General features: G+C 43.2%; 1 protein-coding gene across 1 annotated transcript in view; it reads left to right on the top strand.

Annotated features, from left to right (window-relative positions):
* The window catches only part of EBF2 (EBF transcription factor 2), a 251,511-nt gene that overhangs the window by 202,471 nt on the left and 31,742 nt on the right, over nucleotides 1–17,298 (top strand). Inside the window, exons 8-10 of the mRNA XM_069066940.1 lie at nucleotides 8,095–8,212; nucleotides 11,572–11,702; nucleotides 12,879–13,005. Coding sequence (XP_068923041.1) covers nucleotides 8,095–8,212; nucleotides 11,572–11,702; nucleotides 12,879–13,005 — 376 coding nt within the window. The remainder of the gene's footprint in view (nucleotides 1–8,094; nucleotides 8,213–11,571; nucleotides 11,703–12,878; nucleotides 13,006–17,298) is intronic.

Raw genomic sequence — 17,298 nt, 5'->3', positions numbered from 1 at the left:
CCTTCCTTCCTTCCTTCCTTCCTTCCTTCCTTCCTTCCTTCCGCTCCTGAGGATAAAAAAGACCAAAAGCAATGGTCCCAACATTGTTCTGGGCTTGGCCAGATATTAATGCAGAATAAATGTGAGACAGTGTTTTTTTGGAGGAGGAGAAACTAACTTCTATCAGAAACACCTGGATATGATCACAGTCACCTGCTGAGTACAAGGAAAGTCAATTCAACAGTCATTTACTAAGGGACTGCTTTGGGCTGGACATTGTGCTAAGTGTTGGGGAAAGCAGTGCCTGCCCCCAAGGAGTTTGCATTCTATGTGGGGAGAAGTGGCATGTACATGCATAGGACCATGCAAAACAGACTCCAAACACATGATGGTCACCCAGAGGAGGCTGTTGAGTCCAGCCTCCAGCCATTCTACAAAGGAGTAAACTGAGGCCCAGAGGGATTCAGTGATTTGCCCAGGGGCACACAGCTAGTTAAGCATCTGAGACTGCATTTGAACCTGTGTCCTACTGCTTACATGTCCAGCACTCTGTCCTTTCTTTGGACCAAAGTTCCTCTAAGGATTCTGCTGGTTCTGGGTGAACAGACCAGTGTGATAAAGGGAAGACAAAGTCCTGGAGAACAGAGTTCAGGACGGGGATCAGATCTGTGATTTCACTGAGACAGGGAATTCCAAGATGAAGAAACTCTTTCTACCAAACTTGGTTGGAATCCTCAACAAGTCAACGCGAATTATCAAATACCTACCATGTTCTGGGCTCTGTGCAAAGTGCTGGGGAGACAAAGAAAGCCCCCCCCCATGTCCTCTGAAACTCAGTTTTAGACAGTTGTCTAGAGCTCTTGCCTGGGGAGGTAGGACTCCAACCTAGATTTTCTTGTCTTTCTCCTCACTACCTCATGGCTTCCTCTCAGATGGGCTGAGAGAAGGGCAGAAAATAAAGTGGACCAGGCAAACTTTCCCCCTCCTCCCCTTCCCCCCGATTTAAAGAGCGACTGTGTGGGGGCACAAATATTGACCCATGACCATTTCAGATGGAGGTGTGAAGGTTAGCCAAGGGTGGGGACCAAGTAGGCTTGATAATGGTCCCCATACCACATGACATCCATCTTCTGGTGAGCTGAAGAAACAATCCCTCTATTGAAATATTACTCTTATGGAGAGACTAACAGATGTGTCCACCCAAGGGGAAACTCCCACAGTGGACTTTTATGAGCAGGAAAAAGCTCTTTACAACTCAGCCCCTGCTTTGGATAAATTATTGGTGTGGGGGTAGGGGAGGCCTTTGGGTGATTAAAAGGAAAACATGACTTTAGAATGCCGACCTTGGTTACTTGGCCATTTTCTCAGGTTGCCAATGTAGGTATAGACTTTGATTGTCACCCTTTTTTCCTTTGGACATTTTTCCCAGGACAGAGGTATGGGGAAGGGATGCCAACCCTGCCCTTAGATTTCTGTTTCAGTAAAATTAATGACCACCCAAAATGGTCCATCCTGGAACTGGGCGATTCCAGCTTGGGCTGCCTCTCTTATCAAAGACTGGGCCCTGCTTAAATAGCAGAGAAGATATCCAGGCAGGCCAAGAAATACAAAAAAAGGGAGAATACTGGCTTTCTTTTCAGAAACCTCCCTAACATTAAATGAGAACCAAGGGACTGTGATTTCTTTTTCTGGGAATCTGGGCATAAACCCGCAAAGGTACTTCAGGTTGCGTAATTCCCCAGTGAGAAGTGTTCATTTGTTGTTGTGCTTGTGGCTGAAGTTAGAATTTATACTTCTTGGAGAAATTATTGCTGAAGCTGCTTGGACAAGATCGATTTGGAGGCAGTGTGGGACATTGGGGGATGTGCTGGACCTTGGCTTAGAGGACCTGGGCTCCAGTTCTGGCTCACCGCTGATTTTGGAAATCACTCAAGCTTCCTTTGCCTTACTTTCCTCATTTATAAAATAAAAATCGGGCATTCTAGCACCAGGACGAAAGCATTCCTTTGGGACTTGGGGGACTTGGGGTCTGGTCTCAGCTCTGCCACTGACTTGATGTGCGACCTCGGGCAAATCCTTTCTCTGGACCTCATTTTCCCCATGTATAAATTGAAGTTGGGCTTGATGGCTTCTGTCCAGCCCCAAGAATGCACATCAGTGATCAGTGTCAATCAAACTATGGACGCCTGGGCCCCTGGTTTTAGGCAGGTGATGTCATTAGGGAGGTGATACAGAAAATACTCCTGAACAGGAGGGGATAGGGAACATTTGTAGGATGGTGGGAGGTCATTGGGACATCATTCATTTCACGTTTTCATATTTATTAAATGCTGACTTTGTGCTAGGCTCTAGGGGTACAAATCAATCTTATTAAGCACCTACTAGGAATGCAAAGACAAAACTTTCACTCTATAGGATAAGTACTTCTGCATGGGCTCATCTCTGTATCTTGGGGATAAGTGGAGGGCATTTTTACCTGCAGATACTCCGAGACCTTTTTTCCTACCTGATATGTGTATATATATTGCTTTTTGGAGGGCAATTGGGGTTAAGTGACTTGCCCAAAGTCATTTGGCTAGTATTAAGTGTTAAGTGTCTGAGGACAAATTTGAACTCAGGTCCTCCTGACTACAGGGCCGGTGCTCTATTCACTGTGTCACCTAGCAGCCCCTCTACCCTATGTTTTTAATAGTAATAACAACAAGATCTGGCATTGACACAGCTCTTTAAAGTTTGTGAAACGCTCTATGGACATGATCTCAGTTGAACGTTGTAACAACTCTGAGGTAGTGCTCTCTTTTACAGATAAGGAAATTGAGGCTCAGAGAGAAGTAACTTACTGAGGGTCACACGGGTCGCAATGTCAGAGCTGGAGTTTGATCTCAGGTTTTTGCCTGGCTCTAACTTCAGCATTCTACTGGCTCATTGACTCTACCCTTGGGCTTCCCCAATATCTGTTCCTTTTCCAAGAAATCCCAGCTCAGGAGGCCAAGTGGTCTTGGTGCCTATGTGACCAGCAGAACTGGCCGAGATGCCTACAAATGGTTAACAAGGTAATGGTGAGGAACGGTGACCTTGATTTGTTTAGCTAAGATGTAAAGATTTTTGAAGGTCAAAGGTGTCCGTGTGTAGTGTTTTGGAGTCTAACTGTGTCTGACCCCCTAACATTAAGCTGCTGTGGCCTGTACTTTGGGAGAGTGAAGCAAACCAGGGGGAAAGAGGGAAGGGGGAGAGAACAGGAAATGGAGTGAGGTGTTTCAGGAAGTTGTCAGGAGTTGACTGATTGATTCCAGATGGGACGGGTCAGCCTCCATGACCCAGGAAATACTCACTAGGGGAAAGAAGTTGGCTAGTGGAAGGGGAAGGCCTGGGAGCGGAGAGAGGTGGGAATGTACAGTCCACTCCTTTAGTCTTAAAACATTCAGAGTTGGGTGTTTTTCTTTAAAAAAAAAAACTCTTCTGCATAAAAGTAATTTCATTGTTGTCATCGTCAATCAGTCAACTTTGAGAGGAGTTCCATTTGGAACCCTGAAGGCAACAAACGTATCCTCTCCTCAATAAGGAAACTTCCCCTTCCCTAGGGCCATGAATTTCATCCCCAGGACCCCTGTAAGGACAAATATATATATTCCCACATTTATTCAGGACATTTTCAATTCTGTATTCAGAATTTTATGAATGAATTCTTTCCCATGGTGCCTACTTGGGTTTAACTGGTGAATTAACATTTATTCCAGATATTTTCCAATTCCAAATCAGGATACATGGTTGGACAAATATTTATTTTTGTTTTGTTTTTGGTAACAATGAGACAGGTTATTAGAAATCAAGACTGTTGGGGGAAATCCGGCATGTATGGTCACTGTACTGACGTTTTGAGATTTTTAAAATCTTAAAAAATGTAACCTTAATCATCTAAGTGTGTATGTGTGTGTGTGTATAAAATATGGCAAAAAGATTGTATTTATCACATAGAATAACAATATATGTGATATACTATAGATAATGATTTACATTTGGATATAATTTAAAATCTTGTCATAAATATTTCTGACACTGAAATAATTCAGGTCAATTCCCTCGCTGCCCTAGCAGGTCTTTGCTAGCCAGCAAGAGATGAAAATTTATTTCCATTGTTAATAGAAAATAATGAAGTGCATCTGAACCACTGGGGTGTGTCATGTGGGGAAACGCTCACTTTGGACCTGAGGCTGCCTCCACCCAAAGGGACGATGATGAAATCCACTGGCACATGGATACCACCTTCTGTGGCAAGAATGCGTGAGAAAGGCGGACAGACATGGACGAAGACTGACAGGAGCCTTGGGGAATGAATTAGAGAGGGCATTCTTCATATCCGCCTAATCCTCCTTGGCTGGGGCAAGGTCTCTCCTAAGTGAGCCCAGCACAGTTTATCAATGATTAAAGCCTGAAATCCCCACTCATTTTTTCTCCATTGGGGTGGGAGTTTTCTGGAGCACGACAGTCACATCTTTGAATATTCACCCACCCCCCCATTTGCAATAATGTCTTGTTATCATCTCTTTTCCCTTCCCTTCTTCCCCCTCCTCATTAAAACATACATAGCTATTATATTCCGGGGGTAAAAATGTACAGTGCCGATGGCTTTCAACCTTCACATTCATCTTCCTGTGATAGTTGCCGTCTGGTTTGAAGGCACGGTTTCCCTCTTCGACTATAATGAGGCCTTACACTTTGCTGAGCCCCATCCTGATAACATTGTGGGCTGCTAGACGATGAATGTTCACATCTTTGTGGCCACCACCCTTGTGATATTAAATTTGGGGAGAGGATTTTCACCAGACACGGACATGTTCATGGGAGAGCAATTGGAAACAGACCTGACCCTAACTATAATCGGTGCAGCTCTAAACTCAAGCCTAGCTCATAGGTCTGGGTGATACATCTAAATGGCAAGGATTTTCCTCTGAGTTAGTCCTTATGTCTTGGGCTTTTAATGACTTGGTTTTGTTGGCAGAGACCTCCAAACTAAGGGCTCAAAACACGGAGAAACAACTCTTCAAATGACTCTTTATTCAGTAGTCAGGGCTAGTACTCCATAAAGAGAGAGGACTGCTATTTGGGGGCAAGGGGACATTGATAATGGATGATGGAGAGAGAAGGCAGAGCAGCTCCGCTCTCAATTTGTTTCTTTTTTTCTGCCAAGAAGAAGGAACTTCAGTTTGGAAAGTCAGTCAGTCAGTCAGTCAGCAAACATTTAAATGCCTCCTCTGTGTCAGGTACTGTGTTAAGGTCTAGGGATGTGAATGACAACAATAGTTCCTGTCTACAAGTAGCTTACAGTCTAATGGGAAAGAACATGGAAATAATTAGGTACCCGTAAGATATCTGTCTGTCTGTCTATATCTATTTCTATCTCCAATTTGTCCTTTCCATCTATTGAGATATATCTATTTCTATCTCCACCTTTGTCTATCCAGTAAATTGGAGGTACTCTTAAAATGTTTATTGATTGATTAAAAGGGAAGGCAGTAGAAATTGGGGGGAACCAGGAAAGGATTCCTGCAGAATGTGCGGTTTGAGCTGAAAGGACAAGAAAGATTGGCTAAATATAGCCAGTATGAGGAAGGAGGATACAGTACGGGAGTACCTGGCCCAGACGAACCATAGCTTTGGTTCCGAAGGAAACGGCCGATACGTTGGCAGGGCTTCTGATGGCGATATTTGAAAGATCTTGGACAACAGAAGTGGTACTGCAGGATTTGAGGAGGACGAGTGTTCCCGTTTTCAAAGGGAGGAGAGTAGAGAACATAGGCTAGCGAGCTTGCCCGGGATTGCTGGCAGAATTCTCCAACGTGCTATTAAAGAGACGGTTCATGAAACTCTAGAAAGAGACGCAGTGGTCGCAGAGTCACCATGCCAATCATGCAGGCAACGCGTAGGCCAGACTGGGAATAGGAAAAGCTTCTCATTTTATTCTACCATGTCTGTTATCCAGGCAGCATCAGGAACAGGGATGGTGAAGGAAAGCAAAACATTCTCTGCACCTATGAGCTTTGGGGGCTCCCAAGCAACATTTTGAAAGCAGATGCTAGTTAATAAATCATCATTACGCCTCTGGAACATGGAAGAGGGAGGCAACCTTTTTCGGAATAGGGAGAGTGGGATTTGGAGTCAAAGCCGCTGACTTTGAATCCTGGCTCTTCCTAACACGTACCTGGATATTTCATCTCTTTGGGGCTCATTTTCCTTATCGGTAATGTGAGAAAGTTGGGGTAGGTGACACTGAAGGTCCCACTTGACATGTTGATCCTAGTCCTGGGTGACTGCTCTCCCTCCACAGATTGGGCAGTGAAGGCAAGGGCACATTCCGGCAAGGTGTACCCTACAGAGGTAGGGAGGAGCCAAGAAGGGCATGGGTCTCCACAGTCTTTACTCACTTTGGCTAACTGGTTCCTACATACCTGTTACCTGAATATGGACCCAGCTGTTCCCACCAGATCTTCCTGGCCTTCTTTGCCAGGCTTCCTATTTTTATAATCTTAAGATGCAGGTTAATTTTTTTATTGATTCTAAAACCAGGAAGGAGACTTGTACCAGGGATGTTCCTACTTCCCAGTTCCGCCATCCTAGGGATCCCATTCAATAATTTCTCAGCTCTCTTGGCCACTGTGGGGGTGGGGGCAAAAGAATCCTTTTAGTCTTCCTCTGGTAATTATCAGCTGCCGTGTATTATTTTCTAATGGTTTCATCTCATTTATTCTTCATTCCCGGAGTGGATACTATGCTCCTTGAAGGCAGGGACTGTGTCTGACAGAATCATAACTTTTTTTTTTGTGCTCCTGAAAAATGCCCTCAAATCAATTTTTTTTTAAGGAAATACCATTGGTGTGTATATATGTGTGAGATTCCCAAAGCACTATTCTATGAAGGGAAACAAGACACCCTGTCTGGGACACACTGGGATACCTTCTGGGGGAAGCTGTTGTGGGCTGGAGGAGTAAGGTGAGGACAGAAATGAGGTGGGGGCATCCCACCTTCTGATAGCTTTTTATACTTACTGATATTTGCACTACCGAGTCCCAAAAGTCTCAGTGTAGACTTAAGCTCTTGAAACTTAAAACATTTAGGTTTATTTAAGCTATCGAAGTTTAGAATTTCATTAAGACCTTTGGGACTAAGTGCCAAGCTCAGTAGCTTCTATGTGACTGAAGGATTCACTATGAGCATTCTTGGCACCCTGAACATTTCAGTAGCCTGAGACAAAGCCACGGTTGCTTTAGACTAGTTACAGGTCTGAAATCTTAGACTTCTTTTACGTGCTCTTAACTCTACCTAGACTCACATGGTGTCCAGCACATGATAGGACCCCAGTGACCACTGACTGATTGATTCATGTCAATAAATAGATTACCATCAACATACCCACCTTTTCTCTTTTGCTCAGGACAGACACTAAATATCTTGACACTCTAATCTGGCAGTCCCCCTAAGAGGTATGAGCTATGTAATTCAATTCAAATCAATTCAATTTAGGTTCGGTTTATTTCACCTTAATTCAATTGGATAATATGCCATTTAACACAACAACAATAGTAACAATAACTCGTATTTCATAATATTTTAAAGTTTACAAATCACTTTACATACATTTTCTCATTTGATTCCCACAACCCTGAGAAGTAGGTGCTATTATTAACAGCTTTCCCTACTTTACAGATGGGGAAACTGAGGTAGAAAGTGATTTAGTGATTTGTCCAGGATCACATAGCTAGTAAATGTCTGAGGCTGAATTTGAACTCAAATCTTTGTGATTTCAATGTTCTATCTGCCATTGTGGCATTTGTTTACAGATACCAGCCAATTTGATCTTCTCAACCACGCTTTGAGGTAGATAGATGTTATTGCCATGATTATCCCCATTTTACAGATGAAGGCTTAAAATCAAAGAAGTTTGCTAATTGACCCAAAGTCGTGCAGCCATCAAGTTCTGAAGTAGGATGTACACCTCTACCTTCCTTGGTTTCACGGTCTTTTCTCTTTTTTTCCACCAGCTCAAACAAAACTCTGCCTAGTATATTATTTCACACAAAGGTCAACAGCACATTTTTTTTCTTTTTAATATATTTGCAGGTGGTGCTATCAACAACCGTGAATGTGGATGGACATGTGCTGGCTGTTTCTGACAACATGTTTGTTCATAACAATTCTAAGCATGGGCGGAGAGCAAGGAGGCTGGACCCATCTGAAGGTAGGACTGGCTGGGTGGAAACTGTCTAGAAAAGTGAAATTTGCCTCAGGTTCCCTCGATCAGATTTCACATGGGCTCCTTTGGAGGGTGGTGGGAATCCTGCACAAAACTGTGTGTGGTTTTACAAACAAAGTTCATAATGCTGATTTTTTCCCATAGAACAGACACCATCACACATACACACTCACACACACACACACACACACACACACTCATCAATTGCCAAAGTTACCACTCCTTCCATCCTATTTTTTCCTGTCTTTTTTCTTTTGCTAGACGGGTTTTTCAGGCAAACTAAGCAATGTGACATCTTAGTTAAACATTTCCATGCCAGGCATGTATGAAGAAATGTCAGTTGTTCTCTTAAACAAATTGTGGGCAAAACATAACAATATGCAGGATGAAATTGACACTAATTGATTTTTGTTTGCTTGGCCAAGGAGGAATCGCGGTTGGCTTGGGGTGATTTTCAGAGTGCATTAAGGCAATTAAAAATATCTGCAACTGCTAAGCTTCAAGTTGTCAAAAAAAAAAAACCCAACCAAGTGAAATACATTGATTAAGATAACCCACAAATTCCAATAAATCCCAGCTCACCTCTTCTTCTTCCCACCTCCACCCCACTCACTCGTGTAAGAGGAGATGAATTTTGAGTGTTCAGGGAATGGCCAAGCTGGATTATTATTTCATTATGATACTTTTCTGCCCCCCACCCTTTTAAAAAAATGTGTCCTATATCAGCTTGAAGAAGAATTAATGAACTGGAAGAAAATGATTGAATCAGTAAAGAATTTGGAGCACTGTTAATTCTCCCCCAGCGGTCTCTGAAAGGGGAGAAGAAAATCCCAGTATTCTGAGCTCGGAACCCATCCAGTTTCCCCTGACTGATTGGATGTGATTGACTGGCTGCTCAAAGTAGGGCCGTGTTTTTGGAGTCCTGCCAAAGTTCTCCTCCACCTTTGACCCTGTCAACGTTGGAAATGGAGTGATGAATTGACTTTAGTTATGGCCTGGAAACCATCTTGGGTTCCTGATGGGATGTAAAGTCCAGAGGCCTTGAACACATGGAAGAGGATGAAAACACAATCCATCCCATAAAGTTAGGAAAATGATTAGAAATTGTCTCTTGATAGGGTCTGAAAAACAAATTCCCAGTCTTGCGTAGAGTGCTTTTTTTCCTCTTCCTCTCCAGAAGAGTAATCAGCCTTGTAAATCTTAACACGTCCCTCTGGTAAGCTGGGGTGTGGTTTTTGTGTTTATTTAACACTTTTTTCCAGTGTGATCAACTTATAAAAATACATTAAAAACAACAGCAGAGTTTTTAAGAAACTCTGGATGAAACTAGAATTATCACATCTCTGAGCTTGAAGATAACTTGGAATTCATCTGGTCCGACCAGTTCGTTTTACAGATGAGAAAACCAAGGCCCAGAGAGGGGAAACGCCTGTCTAAGGTGTAACCAGCCAAGACTAGAATGAAGCCCCTCTAAGTTTACATTCGGTGCCTTTTCCATTAGGTTGTCTGTCTAGTCCAGTCTTTACGTCCAGCTGGAATCCCTCCTGCCACTTAGACGATGTGATGATTTCAACCTCTACTTACATACCTTGAAAAATAAGAGCTTATTGCCCTCCAGAACAGGACATTAACCGTTTTAGTTATTTGAATGTTCAATGAACAATTAAGACAAGCCCAATCGTTAAGAAATTATTCTTTTTAGTACTCCCAAATATTATGGTCTGTATTTTCAGTTCTGTGCCCTGAGGCTAAGTGGGCCTGAGATCTTAGCTTCCCAGAGCTGGAGGGCTCTTCTGCCGGCGTCAGTCTAATTACTCTTCCATAAATAGCCCCTCAGAACTGCCCATCATACTCTAGTGTCATTGTAGCTGGCTCAGTTCTCCAATTTTGCAAATCAACAAGCATTTATTAAGCACCTACTGTTTGCCCACTGCTGTGCTAGGCACTGGAGGAGACAGCTTGCCAGCAGCTATGTACCAACAGATTATACAGGATCAATTGGAGATGCTTCATAGAGGGGAGGTACTAGCATGAAAGGGATTGAAAAAGGCTTCCTGTCGGTGAGATTTTCTCTGGGACTTGAAGGAAACCAGGGAAGCCGAGAGGAGGAGATGAGGAGAGAGAATGTTCCAAGCATGGGGGGCAGCCTGTGAAAATGCTCTGAGTTGGGATATAGAGTGTTGTGTTTGAGCACCAGCAAGGAAATTGAAGCCCAAAGAGGCTAGGGGACCTTGGATCAAAGATCCCCAGAGACCATCTAGTCCAATCCCCTCACTTTGCAGATGAGGAAACTGAGGCCCTTAGAGGTAAAGCTACCTACCCAAGATCACATAGACAGTACATAGCAGAGCTAGGGTTTGAGCCCAGATCCTCGGATTCCTCAAACAGTACCTTTCTCAATGTACAGCAGTATCTAACATTTTCTCCCTGAGTGTTTTCTTTGCTTTGTGTAATATCCCCAGTTCCTTCGACCGTCCCTCGTGGGCTATCACTGAGTCCCCTCACATTCTGGCCACCCTCTACTGAAGGCTCTCTGGGTTTTCCTGTCCTCAAAATAGATTCCCAAATACACCCAATGGTCTAGATGGGGTCTGACCAAGGTAGAAGATGGCGGGGCTTTGACCTCCCTCATTTTACCTTTCCATGCAGTGTGGTCAATGTCATCATCGATTCACAGACAGAGCTGAAAGAGACTTTAGAAATCAATTATTCCAACCCCCTCCCCACCCCATTTGACAGATGGATTAACAGACCCAGAGAGATAAAGTGATGTGTCCAGAATCTCAGAGGAAGTACATAGAAGAGCCTGGGTTTGAATCCAAGTCCACTTATAATGATAACAATAGCTATGATATCAATATTGCTCTTATGTAGCTCTTTAGGGTTTCCCAAAGCACTTTAAATATATTATCTTGTCTGAACCATTCACCAAATCTGCACCACAGGTGTTATTATTCTTCTCCTTTTACAGATGAGGAAACTGAGACTGACAACAATAAATTACCCAAGGTCACATGGTTAGGAAGTGTCAATGGCAGGATTTGAACTCAGGATTTCCTGACTCCAAATTAAGCATTCTAACTAAACACTGAATGGCTTTGTCACCAAATCCATCAATCTTTCCTTTATGCCACATTGCCTTGTTGTTATATATTGTTTTATATATTGTATTATATATTGTTATAATAACATGGAGCAAACTAGTAGCCAGCTAGTGTGGGCAAGAAGGCATTGCTTGGAAATTCTTCAGCTCTAAAAGACAGATACCATGAAGAATCCACTGTAGAGGTCCTGATTGGCAGGAACAGAAGGAATGAGTCTAATTTCTGGTTCTGTCTTCATAGCTACACCCTGCATCAAAGCTATCAGCCCTAGTGAAGGTTGGACCACTGGCGGGGCCATGGTGATCATCATAGGAGACAATTTCTTTGATGGACTCCAAGTTGTATTTGGGACCATGCTGGTATGGAGTGAGGTAGGCAAAGACAATCTCTTCACCTAGTCTTGATCAGTTCAAGAGCTTGGTTCCAATCATCCAGACTGTTGAACAGTTACTTCTTGTAAGGCACCACATTAGGAATTGAGGATGCACAGAGGTATAATCCAGTAGTGAAGGAAGACAAACGGGTGTGAAAAGATTGAGCACACCAATGGGTTAGCTTCTCTTAACTGCCAAAAAAGTGACAGAGACAGCAAGAATCAGGCAATCAATTAATCAAGAAGCTCTGATTAAGCACCAGCTATTTCAGAAATTATGCTAGGATCTGGGGACCCAAAGACATACTAAGTCATGAGATTCAGAGAGCATTACAGATGAGGAAACTGAGGCATGGGAGAAACAAGTGTTCAGTGGTTTGTCCAAGCTCATGTAGGTGGTGAGTGCTCAAGACAGGATATGAACAAGTCTATCACTTCATAGTTTGGTGTGATCCTGCCATGTGTCTCATGTGAAATTCCAGGGACAGAAAGATGGCTGTAGACTGGAATAACTGGGAAAACCATCATGGGGCTTAGAACTGAACTGGGAAATGAGAGAAGGGGAGGCTTGAGGAAGGCAAAGAAGAAAGAAGCAGGCATTAAAGAAAGGGAAAATGAGTTGAGCTGAGGCACGAGGGTACGAATGTGCAGAATGCATTCAGAAAACACTTTTGAAAATTCAAAGAACCTTAACTAGGGCAGGGCATTCAGGGCTATCCTCCCAGGCCACTAAAATTTAGTGGGCACTAACTGTACTTGTACATTAGCAGCTGAGGAAAAATAGTGAACATAGGACTCTAGAGAGCCAGAACAAGTGATCTTGTGGCGACTTCTCCCCTCCCTCCCCACTCTGATCAACTGAATTTGTTTTTCAAGTTGATTTTGTTCATTCAACAAAATAATAAATATTTATTAAGTGCCTACTATGTTCCAGGTCCTATGCTAAGCACTGGGGATACAAATAGACAAAAACAAAACAAAAACAGTCCTTGACCTTTTTTTCTGAAGTCTGACCAGGGACAATTTTTGCTTTTTGCTCCAGGTGTCAAAATGGCTAGTTATGGCTCCCCAAACCTCGTGGCGGGAGGAGAGGGTTAGTGCTGCATGGAGGTGCGAGACGGCCCCTCATTCACTTTCTTTCCCCATTATTTTTTCTCACTTGTTTCCTCTGCAGCTGATAACACCTCATGCCATCAGAGTCCAGACTCCCCCTCGGCACATCCCCGGAGTGGTGGAAGTGACATTATCATATAAGTCTAAACAGTTCTGCAAAGGGGCTCCAGGAAGGTTCATTTACACAGGTAAGCACCTTGCTCTCATTCCTTCTCTCTGCCCTATTGCATTTCCTGAGTCATATGTAAAATGGGGATAATGCCTTTGAGGACCAAGTGAAATTATCTGTCAAGGGTTTTGAAGACCACGAGGCACTGTGTGTAAATGTCAGCCCCTCGATCTGCTGTGATGATTGTGTAATCTTTCTGCTATGATGCCAGATCTTGGCCTAGATCATAGATTTTCTTCCTTTTCATCCAATACCATTGAGGGAGCACACAGTGAGGAAATCTGCTTCATTAATATGGATCAAACACCTGCCTTCTTAGTTGGCAGCAGCACCAAGGGGTTAAGTGACTTTCCAAGGTGACACAGTCAGGATGAGTCAGAGGCAAGACTTAAGCCCAGATGTTTCTTGACTTGACTACGACACGTTTCCAAATGGTAAAGTGGTAACTCAGTTCTAACTTGGGTCAGTTCATTTCAACACATCTTTATCAAGCATCTGGTATAGTACAAAGAGCCTTGGCTCTGGAGTCAGGGGATCTGGGGTTCGAATCCAGCCACTGACCCTTACAATGTGTGTAACCTTGGACAAGGGCCTTCATTTCCTTGGGCCTCCTTTTCCTCATCTATAAAGTGAGGGGTTTGGGTTAGATGATCTTTGAGGGCCATTTTGATTTTAGATCTGTTATGATCCTGTGACATTAGGACCAACATCCTGTGCAAGGTGTTGGACACAACCTGTTTGTTCTTTGGTTTATTCATTTGAGGTGCAGCGTCATATAGGAAGACCTTGGGGCTATGCTGTAACAACACCACAGAATGGAAGGGACCTCGGCTTAACTATCTAACCCAACACATTAGGTCAAAGGATTCCTCAGAGGTCTTCAGAAAGAGGCTGGATGACCATTTGTTGGGGATGTTGGATGGGCTATTCTTTGTCATGAGATTTTGGACTTAAGGCTTTTAAAGTTCATTCTATGGTTCTATGAAATAAATCTGTTTTGAAGAGGATTCTTGCCAGGTATGGATTAGACTACCTGGCCTCTGAGGTCTCCTCCAATTTTGAGAATCTGTGATTCCATAAGCCACCACCTTGGATAGGAGCTCAAAATGGACTTGTCTTATACAGAATCCAACTCTGTAGGGGATAATACCATAGCAAGTTTTGGGGATGGTTGCAATTATCAACCATTAACTCAAATATTTATTAAGTGCCTCAAACCCTTGAGGTCCAAGAAGAGAGAAACAAAATGAACAAAGGTATTTATCAATCCCTGGACCAGGATTTATTAATCACCTACTATATACCAGACATTGTGCTAGGCTCTAGAGATACAATGACAAAACAAAATCCTGCTCTCTTGGGACTCATGTTCTCTTGGGGGAGGCAACAAGTATGTGTAGTGATATGTACAAAATGGTACAAGATGATGGGGAAACAGTAAGAAGGCCTCAGGTAGAAGAAGGGGTGCTTGAGCTGAGGATTGAAGAAAACTAGGGACTCTATGAGGCAGAGGTGAGAGGATTGTATTCCAGTGTAGAGAACTTACAAAGCAAAGGCAAGGCAATGGGAAATAGAGTTCTGTGAGTAAGGAGCAGTATATATACCAAATGGACTGGCCCATAAAGTCCATGATGATGAACATATGGGGTCTTAGGACGTGGTGGGTTCACCCTTCCACTTGGAAATCTTCCTGAATAGGCTGGATGAACATCCCTTGGGTATACTATATATTGTATATTAGTTGGACTAAATGGTCACTGAGGTTCCCATCACCAACTCTCAAATTTTATTATTCTGTGAATGACATATCAAAAGGATGCGAGAAAGGGTCAGTCATGTGTGTTCCAGTAAGAAAGTGTGGCGAACATAGAAAAGAAGGGTAGTGGGAATCTTGTTGGGTAGAAAGGTAGGACACACCCAGATTATGGAGGGACTAGTGTAGAGCAGCAAGAGACTTTAGAAACCATTTAGTCCAATTGCCTAATTTTACAGATGTGGAAATTGATGCCCAAAGGAATTGATGGAATCTATGTATTCAACATTAGGGAGAGTTGGTGGCTTCTGGAACAGGAGAGTGCCATGAAAATTGTGTTTTCTGAGGTTGAATCCTGGAGTGGTTCAGAGGTTCTGTTGGAAGGGGAAGGTCATTGAAAGCAGGAAGATGAGGTGCAAGTTATCCTTTGAAATGAAAGAAAAAGAAAAAAAATGATAGATAAAAGGGAAAAATGTTACAACTTGGGAAACACACCAGGCTTATGATAATTTTTTCAAAGATATTGAACACGTCCTGAGGGCATTTATTCCTTTCTCCTTTCCAATCATCAGTGTCCAGTGGTCACCTAGAGGGGGATGTTTTTGCCTTTTGTATTCGGATCCAAATATCATTTTATAGATTTACAAATGTAAATGCACATGCCATTTTCTCTAGTGTAGAATAAAAGCTTCTGAAGGTTGGATTTTTGTTTTTATGTTCTCCATCGCCTAGCACAGTGCCTGGAAGAGAGTAGGTGCTTAACAAATGCTGGCTGGGTTGGATTGAATTGAAAGAAAAAAATGTAATCAGAGTATAGTAGAAAGAATGCTAACTTGCATGGAATCAGGGGATATTGGATGTAATAAGCCCATAAAACTTCTTTATTTTGACTGAATAGTCCTGGGTCTCTAGACTCTGCCACTAACTAGCTATGTGATCATGGATAAGTCACTTCCTTTCCTTGGGACGCAGTTTCCTCATCTATTAATTGGTGGTGGTGGTTGTTGGGGAGAAGGGGGAGATCTCAAAGGCCTCTTCCAGCTTTAAAAATTTTATGATTCCATGAAATAGACACAGACAGTCTAGGAAACCTTCCATATGGCTTTAATATCTGACTCGACATTCTTGGACATGACCTGTGTTTGAGTGGAGATACAGGTCTAGGAAAAGGTCTGTGTAGCCGCGGTCGTGTTACAGCTAATGTTTGGCTCCTCACGTTTTTAAGATGGGAAGAGGTGACAGAGATATTTAGGAGTGGTGATAAAATAATGGGACAGCTTTGTGGCTCATAAATGGGCCCTGAAGGTGCTTCCAAGAGAAAAGCACCAGTGACATTTTGAACATTGTCAGACTAAGTAACAACAACAAGTTAGTATTTCTATATTGTGTTAAGCTTTGCAGAGTTCTTTCCTTATGTTAACTCGTTGGATTCTTGCTATGACCCTGGGAGGTAGGTGCTATTCTGACCCCTATTTTACAGATGGGGAAACTGAGGTACACCGAGGGCCATCGACATGCCCAGGGTAACAGAGCTTGTAAGTTTCTCAATAAGACTCAAATTCAGGTCCTCCTGACTCTAAGCACTCCATCCCCTAAATGGTTGTGTGTAGTCTCCTGGGGGGCTTATTTGAAAGAGATGGAGCTGTTTTGGGTGAAAAACTGCTAGGATATTCACTCATTCATTTGTTCCTTCCTTCAGTCATCAGTGCAAAGGGCATCTTGATTCTGGTGGTGAAAGTGCGGGCTTTGGAGTCAGGATGGCCCTTGTTTGCAGTCCCAGCTCTGGCTCATCCTGACTGTGTGACCCTGGAAGGGTCATTTACACCTCTCCATGACGGATTCCAAGTTGCAGAATAGTTAGAGGTTTGCTTGATAGGAGGAGTTCCCTATATCGCTCACATCACAGGTCCAACCCCAATCTTAAATCTGCTATTATGTCCTGCACATTAAATAATGGGCATTTCTCCTGGCTCTGTCGTATGACTGATTGTCAGCGACAATCTACAGATGTCTCCCCAGTGCAGAACTGGGGAGGGGGGTGGGAAGAAAAGCACAGACTCTCTAAGAATACATGAATGGATCACTGCTCAGAGGTCAGAAGGCACTAAGGGAGATGAAGGCAGGGAGGGAGTAACACATTCATCTCCCTTAGCCCCAACTCCCTCCCCCACCCTCTAGTAGGGTCCATTCAATGTGTTCTTGGGGAGTCTGTGCTTTTCCCCCCTCACTCCTTCTCCCAACTCTGCCCTGGGGAAACAATAATTCTCTAAGGCTAGGAACGGCAGAAAAGGTACTGACCTGACATGATAGAGGGAATTGCCTCACCTGGGATTTCCATATACCAATGAAATCACAGGTTCAGTCCCTGTTGCAAAGGAACATAAAACCAAACCTTGGTCCTTGCTAGTGCTGGAGCCTGGTTGTTCTAACACTCCTTGTCCCCCACCCCAGTCAAATGAAATTCTTTTCCCATGATCCAGAACTACCTTGGCTAATGTCTGTGGAGGTACAATGTGTTTAAGTGTTCTCTGTCAGCATCATTACCACTACCATTCTACG

The sequence above is a fragment of the Petaurus breviceps genome, unplaced genomic scaffold, assembly GCF_028583685.1.
Source record: "Petaurus breviceps papuanus isolate PSGF00001 unplaced genomic scaffold, PetGlider_PUasm1.0 139, whole genome shotgun sequence".
In the NCBI taxonomy this organism is placed as follows: domain Eukaryota; kingdom Metazoa; phylum Chordata; class Mammalia; order Diprotodontia; family Petauridae; genus Petaurus; species Petaurus breviceps.
This window is presented reverse-complemented; position numbering and strand designations above follow the sequence as displayed.